The sequence below is a fragment of the Spermophilus citellus genome, assembly GCF_964194105.1.
Source record: "Spermophilus citellus genome assembly, chromosome: 12".
NCBI lineage: Eukaryota > Metazoa > Chordata > Mammalia > Rodentia > Sciuridae > Spermophilus > Spermophilus citellus.
Window position 1 is genome coordinate 78,203,191 of NC_138198.1, and position 11,650 is coordinate 78,214,840.

The 11,650-nt window shown below is 40.9% G+C and overlaps 1 protein-coding gene across 5 annotated transcripts in view; it reads right to left on the reverse strand.

Annotated features, from left to right (window-relative positions):
* Positions 1-8,353, reverse strand: part of SMCHD1 (structural maintenance of chromosomes flexible hinge domain containing 1) — a 153,251-nt gene extending 144,898 nt beyond the window's left edge. For all 5 annotated transcript variants that reach the window (XR_014018421.1, XM_081263744.1, XM_081263743.1 and 2 more), the window contains exon 1: positions 8,039-8,353. Coding sequence is in view for 4 of the 5 variants with exons in the window: in XM_081263744.1 (XP_081119870.1) it covers positions 8,039-8,215 (177 nt within the window). In the remaining variant the exon portion in view is untranslated. The remainder of the gene's footprint in view (positions 1-8,038) is intronic.
* Between the last annotated feature and the right edge of the window lie 3,297 nt (positions 8,354-11,650).

An 11,650-nucleotide genomic window follows, 5' to 3' on the forward strand; every position in this document is an offset into this window, starting at 1 on the left:
AAAACTAATAAACTTTTTTTAAAACAAATAAATAAAGATAAAAATCTATTCTTAGATGCAAAATGAGATTTTTCATGTATCTGTACTAACCTGACATTGAATACAGATATACTCTTCTGCTTTTCTGTATGTGAAAAGTCAGAGGGTCATTCTATTCAGGCAAGAGTCTTGACTGGACTTTTTTTCTTTTGTAAGAACTTTTTCTGAGTTAATTTTAAAAACATATGAATTTGTCTTTAATGGGGAATACAAAGCACTTGCCCTCCATATCCTTAGGACAGCTTCAAACTATCTGCTGGATAACTTCTCTTCAAAAGTCAATTTTAAGAGATGTTTATAGCTGGGTATGGTGGTGCATGTCTGTAATCCCAGTGATCTGGAAGGCTGAGGCAGGAGAATCTGAAGTTTTAGGCTAGTCTGGGCAACTAAGGGAGACCCTATCTCAAAAGTAAATCAATCAATAAAAGGGTTGGGGATGTAGTTCAGTGGCACAGCACCCCCTGGGTTCAATTTCTAGTACTGGAGAAAAAATATTACTTCTGAAGGGCTAACCTGCAGACTACAACATCTAAATAAGCTAAATTTCATACATCGCTTAAGAGTATAGCTTAGTTGGAAAGAACATGCTTAGCATGCAAGAAGCCCTGGGTTTAATTCCCAGCACCAAAACACAAACAAAATTCATGGATTTAAGTCAGTCAGAAACTACACAGCTTAATGTATTGCTCTGAAATTCTGCAAACTAGCCTTTAATGATTAGTGCTTTAGCACTATTTGATGTCTGTCCTACAGATCAGGAAAACCTATGCTGAACTGAAAGAAATTTCTACAAAAATTTAAATGATTAATAATTAAAACAGACTTTTTTACCCTAAATAACATACACCCTCTATCCTGTATTAAAGGTTAGGATAAGAAGCAGCGGTTCTCATCTGTTATACATTTTATCACTCAGGATTTGTGAGGAATCTAGGGAAAAATTTTTCAAATAATTCCTTTGCTTTCTTAGAAGTTGCAATGCTTTTATTTTGAACAGACTGTGAATTAATTAATTCTGTTTTCTTCTTTGTTTTGAACACCAGGAATCTCAAGACTTAGCATTAATATAATGTATTATCAAATAAATTTACATTTATTAACTTTTCTCAGATATTTTATTATTCTACATCTATTTGCCTTTACTTTTTTCCTCTTTAGCGTTTGTTATTTTTAACACAATATACAGTTATAAGATTTCACAAATTCTTTTTTGAGGAAAGCAAGAGATTGATCCATATAAATAACAATCATAAATCAGCTACTAGTTTAAACTCCTGTCCTCAAAGAGCATACAAATAATATATCAGATAAAAAAAAAAAAACAATTTAAAAATGGGGAAAAGAGGGACTGGGGTTGTGTGGCTCAGAGGTAGAATGCTCAACAAGCATGCTTGCCTAGCATGCGTGAGACACTGGGTTTAATCCTCGGCACCACATAAAAATATATTGTGTCCACCTATAACTAGAAAAAAATTCAAGATGTAAAAAAAAAAATGGGGAAAAGATCTGAATGAATATTTCTCAAAATACATACAAATGGCCAACAACAGGTACAGGTTGGTTATTCCTTATCTGAGATGTTTAGAACTACAAGTGTTTTGAATTTTGAATTTTTTCCCTTCAGATTTTATAATATCTGCATACACATAAATGAGATATTTGGGGGGTGGTTGGGAAGTCTAAACATGAAATTCACTTATGCTTCATAATATCTTTGTGTGGAAGAGGGGGGTTTACTGGAGATTAAACCCAGACATGCTCTACCATTAAGCTACATTCCTAGCCCGTTTTATTTTTTTGAGACAAGGTGTCTTGCTAAATTACAAAAGCTGCTAAAAATTGTGATCCTCCTGCCTCAGTCTCCTGAGTCACTGGGATTACAGGTGTGTACCACCACACCTGGCTATGTTTTATAATAGCTTATATTCATAGTCCAAAGGTAATTTTATACAGTATTTTTAATAATTTTGTATTCAAAATTTGTTTCATGGTGTAGATTTTTCTACATTTGCTCTCAGAAAGCTTCAGATTTTGGAACATTTCAGATTTTTATTTGGAATACTCAATTTGCACATGAAAAACTGCTTGTGTGGTGGCACAGGCCTGTAATTACTTACTCAGGAGGCTGAGGCAAGAGGATCACAATTCAAGTCCACCCTGGGCAATTTAGCAAGACAGTGTCTTGAAAAATAAAATAAGGGGGCCGGGGTTGTGTCTCAGGGTAGAGCACTCGCCTAGCATGTACACACCCTGGGTTCGATCCTCAGCACTGCATAAAAATAAATAAGGGTATTGTGTTCCAACTACAACTAAAAAATAAATACTTAAAAAAATTCACCTACAAAAGAAAAAAAATAAGGGTTGTAGCTCAATGGTTGAGTGCTCGCCTCACATGTGTAAGGCATTGGGTTCGACCCTCAGCAGCACATACAAAAATAAATAAATAAAACAAAGATATTGTGTCCACCCCATAACTAACTAAATAAATAACCTGAATAAAAATGAATAAATATATAAATAAAATAAGAGGCTAGGGACATCGCTCAGCACTAGTACACTTACCTATCATGTACAAGGCCCAGAGTTCTATCCCCAGTACCACAAATCATCATCATCATTATCAGGAAAATGCATATTAAAACAAAATGTTACCTCACAATTTGTTAGAATGGCTATTACAAAAAAAAAAAAAAAGACAAAAGATAGCTACATGCCTATAATCAAAGCTACTGGGAAGGATATGGTAGAAGGCTGGCAAGTTTGAACCCAGTCTCAGCAATTTAGTGAGATCCTGTCTCAAAATAAATAAGCACTGGGATGGGGTTGTGGCTCAGTGGTAAAGCACTTGCCTAGCATGTGTGAGGCACTGGATTTGATTCTTCGTACCACATATAAATGAATACAAGTCCACTGAAAACTAAAATAAATAAATAAACAAATAGGCAGTGCTAGGGAAATAGTCAGTGGCAGAGCATACCTTGATTCAATCCCTACTCCACAAAAGAAAAGGGAGGAGGGATGCTAGCAAAGGAAAACCAGTACTGGTAAGATAATGGAGAAAAAGGAACCCTAGTACACTGTTAGTGGGAGTGTAAGCTACTACAACTCTTGTGGAAAATAGTAAGGAGGTCTCTCAAATAAAAAACAGAACTACCATATAATCTAACAAACTCACTACAGAGTATATATCCAAAGGAAATAAAGTTAGTATGTTGAAAAGAACTGCACTGTCACATTCATTGCTGGGCTATTCATAATACCCAAGATATGGAATCAACCTGTGTGTCCATTAATGGATAAAGAAAATGTGATATATATATATATATATATATATATATGGAATACCATTCAGTCTCAAAAAAAGGAAATCCTATCATTTGAGACATGGATGAACTTAAAGGATATTATGCTGTGAAATAAACCAGGCACAGAAAGACAAACACCACACAATCTGCCATGTAGAGAGTAAAAGGGAGTTACCAGAAATGAATAGGGTGCATGTAAGACTTGGGAAGATGTTGCTTAGATATGGTCAGTTAGACAAAAGAAATAAATTGTAAAGATCTACTGTACATCATAACTATAGTTAATAACAATATATTGCATATATGGAATCTGTTAAAAGTAAATTTTAAATGTTCTTATCACAAAGAATAACATATGATGTATATATGTTAAATTCTTAAAGTCATTCTACAATGATATGTATATCAAATCATGGTGGTATACCATATATACACACAATTTTTGTCAACTGAAGTAAATAAAAGGCTGGATGTCCCTCAGTGGTAGAGTACCTGCTTAGCATATGTAAAACCTTGGGTCAATCCCCAGCACCACAGAAACTAAACAATAACTGTTTTGACTTATTATTTTTTATTGACCCTGACCTCATACATGCTAGGCAAACATTCCAGTGCTACATCCCTAGCCCTTTTTATTTTCTGAGACAAGGGGCTGGAGATGTGGCTCAAGCGGTAGCGCGCTCGCCTGGCATGTGTGCGCCCCGGGTTCGATCCTCAGCACCACATACAAACCGAGATGTTATGTCCGCCAAATACTAAAAAAAATATATATATATATTTTCTGAGACAAGGTCTCACTAAATTACCTAGGCTGGCCTCCAACTTTCCATCCTCCTTCCTCAGCCTTCTGAGTAGCTGGCATTACAGATATGCACCATCACAGCACCTGGCTTTTAAATAAAAGTCAATTGGCCATATGTATCCAGGTCCATCTCTGCTGTATTTACCTATATATTTACATCAATACTGTACTGTCTTGATTACTATAGTTTTGTAAAAAATCTTGAAATCAGGTAGTTTTAGTTCTCTGTTCTTTTTTCATTTTTTTAACTCTTTACTATATGACTATTCTAGATCTTATGCATTTTAATATAATTTTCTAAAACCTGCTCACCTATTTCTACAATAAACCCAAGTGGTGGGGCAAGGGGGAAATGATGGCATAAATACCATGACAGAACAAGAAGGTACAGTGTAGCCACACAAAAGAAAAAGGAGATGATTTCTCAAAACTACAGCGTGGACACAGGGACTTAATATATTTAAAAACTAAATGATTAAAGTCATTTTTAATCTTTTATTATGCAAGGTCACATGTGCTCAGGTGAGTCAAAAGGTAGATGTCTAAGAGTTTATTCCAGATATACCCTTTCCTCCCCTTCCTTCTTGAAATAGCTCCCCTTTTCCACAAGGTGAGCTTTCCTCAACAGTTCAGAATCCCTAACACTCTCTTACACTACAAAAACTATTGGTTTAATTTACATTTTAACAAAACAAAAAAAAACACAAACTTTAATGTAGTTTAAGAATGCGCAGCCTCTCCAAAGAGAAAAATTAATACTCTAGTACACAGTATGGGGAAGGTTTTTCTAAAAAATACAAGCTTTATAAATCAAATTCATCTAGATTCCAATCCCAAGTGAACGAGTAGTTTCACTGCTTGTTAACGGTATAATCTTGGACTTAATACAGGACTTTAATTCAGTTCTTCATGTATGTAATGGAAACACTGTTATGAGATCTGTGGCATAATTAAATGAGGCTTAAAAAAAAAAAAGTCTACTTAGTCTTCTTTTTTCTTACTAGTTCAAGTTAGTCTACTTAGTCTTCCTTTTTCTTAACAGTTCTCCCCCCTCACTTCTAATCAAATTTAACCTTCATCTATTCTAACAGGGAAAAGTGAGAGGAAGAAAGAAAAAAAATTAGCCAAAGGAAATATATTCTTTGGTTTTAAGCTGAAACACTGAAAGAATAATAATAGATCTATCTGTTCTCTATAGCAAAGGACTTTATTTGAGGCATAGTGAATATATCAGAAAGAACATGAGTTCTGGGTTTGAATACTAATTTGACTTTTACTATCTCACTTAGGTGTGTCACCATCTCTAAGAGTAAATTCCACTTCTGCAATAAAAGGCTAATAATACTTCCCCTATCCAAGAGAGTTAGACATCTCATAGGAGAAAAGGAAAAAGTAAATAATCTATTTCTAGAAGATGGATTAACTAGCACAACTTTTTTGAAAAGCAATTTAAAAATATGTTTCATTGGGCTGGGGATGTGGCTCAAGCGGTAGCGCGCTCGACAGGCATGCATGCGGCCTGAGTTCTATCCTCAACACCACATACAAAAAAAGATGTTGTGTCCGCCGAAAACTAAAAAAAATAAATATTAAAATTCTCTCTCTCTAAAAAAAATATGTGTGTGTGTGTGTGTGTGTGTTTCATCAATTACTTCTCAGCTTTCTGGCTAAAAACAAGTATAAAAATATGTATCAGGAGCTTTAAAAATGTTTCTGACCTTTGATCCAGTAATTTTATTTCTAGGATTCCTAACTAAAGAAACAATGAACACAACAGGCTATTAACTCAAAAATGTTTATCACAGGGTTGGGTTATGGCTCAGAGGTAGAGTGCTTGCCTAGCTCCATCCCCACCACCACATAAAAATAAATAAATAAATAAAGGTATTGTGTCTATCTACAACTAAAGTTTTTAAAAAATGTTCATCACAGCATTATTTAAAACTGCAGTATTGAAAATAAAGTAAATCAACCGCTATGTAAACAGTGGCACTAAATCAATCACTTCCAATTTTGAGTATGAAAACACATTAATAATTAGACACTTCTTAGCTAGGTGAGGAGGCACACATGCCTAAAATCCCAGCCTGTAATTCCAGTTACTAAGGAGGTTGAGGCAGGAGAGGGCAAATTTGAGGCCAGCCCTATCTCAAAATAAAAACAGAAGATGTGGGAATGCAGCTCAAAATAAAATAAAATGAAATAGGTCTGGGGATGTAGCTCAGTGGTTAAGCACCTTTGGGTTCAATTCCTGTTACCAAAACAACAACAACAAAAAACCTACAAAGACATAACCTCAAGTACCAACCATTGCTGTAATAAATTTCAGTGAGTTAAAGGTTTAATTTTCTCACTTTGGTTCTGTATTTTCTTTAATGTACTGATATTTTTACAATAAAAATGACAAACTCAAGAGTTTCCCTTCTGAAGCATCGTTCTGAATATAAAACATTCAATAAAAGATACATATTTATTCATTTACTTTTCAAAATGCAACTGGAATGTACAAATATAATGCACCAATTTAAAAATGTGGGAAAAACACAATATATGAAGAAAAATGCAAATAGAATCTACTACCATATATCCTAGGCACAGAATGAAATTCAAAGTTTACAGGTTGTCTTCATTCATTTATCAGTTCTAACCTGGGCATTTACAATGCATAAAAGCACAATTCTAGACACTGGGAATACAAATGTTAATGAAACAGGATCCTTACTCCCGATTCGTTTTTATTCTGTGGATCTTAGTATCTATTATTTCAGCAACTGTATAGAGGTTACGTCTCCAAGACGTTTCTAAACCTATCAGCCTACTCAAGACAAAACACTGCTTTGAAAGTTCTTTTTCCTTGGAAGCTACGTGTTTTTTAATAGCTTAAAAAGTACCTCATGTGGTTAATTCAGAGCATGACCACATTCCTCTTTAAAAAGCTCAGGCAACAATACCACCTCCTATCTATAAGGTACTTCACAGATTAAAGCAGATTTTCCTCCGTAAACTTTTTCCTTCTTCTTTCAGGAGGTATTGGAGTTGAACCAAAGGCCTGGCCCTTGCTAGGCAAGTGTTCTCCCACTAAGCTATTCACCAGCCTTTTAAAAAAATTTTAGACACGGTCTTGCTTAATTGCCAAGGCTGGCCTTGAACCTGCTGTTCCTCCTGCCTCAGCCTCCAGAGTAGCTTGAGGTCACAGGCGTGCGCCACCACGCCCAGCTAGTCATTAATTAGTTTAAAGCAAAGTAATACAATGGGTATACCATGTTCTTTGTTGACACTCAGGGATTTGGTTCGGAAACTCCAGGGGGTTAGAACACCAGAAGGGCAGCTCCACCTGCAAAACTTGGCCAAGTGTTTCTGTGGCGGAGAAGACCCCTCCAGGGTTGGCCTCCCAAACCTTGACAGGACGTCCCGAGAAATGCCTGCACATCAGTTTATTAACTTGCGGTAAGCCTACTTCAGGAATTTCACAACTTTTAACCATCGCAACGCGCACAACACGGCTAGCGGATACAACTTCGTACCTAGTTTTTTCTTTTGATAAGTTAAGGACTTCAAGACAGACACCAATGCTCCCCGCTGCAGAGGGATTTAACTGGTAGGCGGCGACCCGGTTTAGCCCGCAGGAGCCAACAAACCCAGTGAGGTCGAATTCTGGGGCAGAGACCGCCCGAGGCAAAAGGAGGCCCGCAGAGGGGCCGGCTCTGCAGCTCCACGCCGGAGGTAGGCCGGCCCTCGGCCGCGAGCATGGCGGACACTCAGGCGGGAGCAGCCCAGGCAGCGGGGCCAGGGCCGGGTGACAGGTTTATTGCCTAGGTGAGCGACCAAGGCTTCTGGTCCCCCTCCCACGCCAATTCCACCCCGCGCATCCCTCCATCGCCCCCGCCGGTACCTGACACACGGAGGCGCGGAACGCCGCGTAGTCCGTGTGCTCCGCCACCTGCAGCGCCCGCTCCCCGAGTTCGGACTCCTTCTCGCGCCGGTCAAACAAGTACACCATCCTGGGGCCACCGCCTCCGCCGTCCTCCTCAGTCCCCACAGAGGGCCCGCTGGCGCCCGCCGCTGCCATGTTGAGGGAAAGGAGAAAAGCCAGCGGCGCCGGTGATTGGCGCCGCGGCGCTCAGGGCCGAGATGTGGACTCCGCGCGGCGCCTTAAGCTCCAGTCCCCGGAGCGGCTCGAGCCTCAGCCCTGCGCGCTGCAGCTCCTCAGCGGCAGCAGCGGCGGCGGCGACGCGACGAAGCCAAACAGCCGCGGGCGCGAGGATCACCCGGGAACCGATTCAAACGCGCTCCTGCCTGTGCACACGTCACTTCCGCGACCCGACGCTCCTACGGACAAGGGGGGGGCCCCCGCGCGCTCCTCCAAGGGCCCGCGCCCCGCGCCCGCCGCAGCCCACGCGAGCCTCGCAGCGCGACCAGCCAGCAGGGCCACCGCCGGGACTGTGGCGGAGGAAGAAGAGGAGCGGCGGGAAGGAGGCGGGGCGAATCCAGCAGGCCGCGCGGGGCGGGGCTTCGGCGCTCTCGCCAGGGGCCCGCCCCTTTCGCCCGGGCTAAGTTGCAGCGGAGCACCGAGTTGGCGGGCTCCTGAGCCTTGTGGGGGGTCTTCTCAAAAACTGAGGCGGGAGATCTGGCCCCGGGACTGTCTCCCGAGAACCTGTATTTTCCAGGACCGAAGGGGCCTGGTGCCTTCCCGCCTCGTCATTAGGCCTCGGGCTGCAGCTGAACCGCGCCGGCGCTCCCGGAGCTGCGACCGCACTCTGCGGCTGGGGCGCGTGGATGCGGCGGCGGGAAGCCTCAAGCCCGCTGGCTTCGCGGGGTGGAACAGGCCCCCACGCGAAGAAAACTACCGCCAGGAGACCTGGCGCCGCTTTTCTCGCCTCATTCCCATATAGTTCTAGTGGACTCTGCTGAGGGACTCTTGAGACAAAGCGGGCCTTAGGAGAAAGAATCGAGGTTCTGTGACGTCACGTGACCCGTCGCGGCGCCCTCCTGGTGTCCGGGGCCGCGGCCAGCGTTCCTGGCCGAGTGTCCCCAGCGTCCGAACCTTCCCACTACACGCACCTGCCCACCGCCGCCATGTTGCCTCCACTATAGGTGGAACCCACGCCTGAGTTCCTGGAATTCAATTAGGTGTTCATAAAATGCTTACTGTACAGCACACTTCAGTAAAAGCCCTTAACGTCTTTGGGGAGCGTATTTTATTAACTATACTGATAGCGATTATGTAGTGCCCTAACTCAATTAAAAAAAAAAGTCCTTGGAGGACTGGATTTATTCCCCAATACTTAAGCATATTTATTGTATATTTTGGACTTGGAGAGTGACGGGTAAGATTCATGAAGCCCAAAGTAGCAGATTGGGGCTTGTACAGATTTCCAAAACTTTGGATAATAGTTCAGTTTTATTAGGATTGCCAAGACCATGTTTAATTATCTTAGAGACCTACTGATGAAGTCAGTACATGTTATAAACATGTTGGGTTGTTGATATGAAGATGTTCCAAGGTGGGAAAATATAATTGATTAGACTTAATAAGATATTACGAGTAGAATATGCAATTGGAATAGCCTAGGCTGGGGCTGTAGCTCAGTGGCCGAGCGCTTGCCTACATATGTGAGACACTGGGTTCATCCCTAGCACCACATAAAAATACATAAAATAAAGGCATTCTGTCCATCTACAACTACAAACTAATTAATAAAAGAATAGCCTGTAGATTTTGTAATAGACAAACTACTGGACCAAGGTGGGGTAAATGGGAAGGTAGAATGAGGAAATTTAGAAATGCTGGCGATAATTAAAAACCTGAAGAAAATTTTAGATTGTTCAGAGTTAATTAAAGCCCCCTCCTCCTCCACTGAAGCTTGTCTTGAACCCAGGGCCTCTCAAATGCTAGGCAAGCCGCTCTGCCTCTGAGCCACAAACCCAGCCCCTGAAACATTTCTTAATCCTAAAAAGATGGTACAAAAAGAAAATCTTTATCTGACAATGGATCTGATGACAGCAAATCAAAGAGATGCTGCTGAGAAACCGAGATGCTTTGCCAGAGATGTTGATCCTAGACAAAGAATTGTTGTCTCTTGTTCAGGCTGTAGTGGAAAGAGTCGAATGAGTCTTCCCCCTTTACCCTGTCCTTTTTAATGCCTCACAATAGGGGTTAAATTCCAGCATCAGAAGGGATGAATATTCAAACGTTCAAATCACAGCATCCCCTCAAATAAAAATACCTAGAAATGAATGCTGTTCTGAGGCTGAGGAGGATCCTTTGAGCTCAGAAGTGCAAAGTCAACATAGCCAGACCTCATTTCAAAAAAGAAAAAGAAAATTGATTTTAAAAATATCTTTTTTTATTCTATTTTATTTTTTCGAATTCTTTCTGGAAAGGTAAGAACAATCCTAGTGGCACATGACTGCAGTCACTTCCAACTAAAATACTTTCTGTGATATAATCTGTGACTCTAATCTTCTGATCTGGTAAAAAACATTTTGGAATTTCTTCTGTTACAGTTTTAACAAGTCTCATGCTCTGGGTGGGGGCTATGGGATAGGTTCATTCATATCTACTTGTCCTCTTGAGATCTGGAGGCTTCCTATTTATTTTGTTATTTGGGACACAAAAATCACTTGCAAGTTTTTTGTTGTTGTTGTTTTGTTTTTTCCTTTTTCGGTACCCGGGATTAAACTCTGGGGCACTCCACCACTGAGCCACATCCCCAGCCCTATTTTTTTTTTTTTTAATTTTTAGTGTTTTTGGGTTTTTTTGGCGGACACAACATCTTTGTATGTGGTTCTGAGGATCGAACCCAGGCCTCACGCATGCCAGGCGAGGGCGCTACCGCTTGAGACACATCCCCAGCCCCCCAGCCCTATTTTGTATTTTATTTAGAGGCAGGGTCTCACCGAGTTGCTTAGCACCTTGACATCGCTGAGGCTGGCTTTGAACTGAGATTCTCCTGTCTCAGCCTCTATAACCGCTGGGATTAAAGGCATGCACCACTGTGCTGCAAGATTTTTTTTAAATCTCATCTGCCAAGATGTACTATAGAACTCTTTGAGGGGGAAGGACCATCTCTTCCTTCCTATCTATAGGGAATCTCTCTCTCTCTATTTTTTTTTAATCTAGATAAAATCTTTCTCCTTTCCTTCCCTGCCCCCCCTGATTCTGGGACTGGAACCCAGGTTTTCACATAAACTAAGCATGTGCTCTACCACTGAGTTATGTCCCAGTCCCTCCTTTCCTCTTTCTTTTAGGCACCCTATAAATATCTATAAACCTTTTCTCTTTTTCATTTTCTCTCCCAAGCCCTCTGCAATTGCCTGGAGGCTTAGGCTTTTGGAGAAAAAAAAAAAAAATGTTCCCAGCAGAATGCATCTTTTCTACTGGCAGCCTTCTTTCAGTTTTGAATTGCTGTATAACAAACTATCTCTAAACCTAGTAGCCTAAAACAAAACACCTAATGACTTTCACATTTCTACTGTTAAAAGCAGGTCATGGGGTCACTGG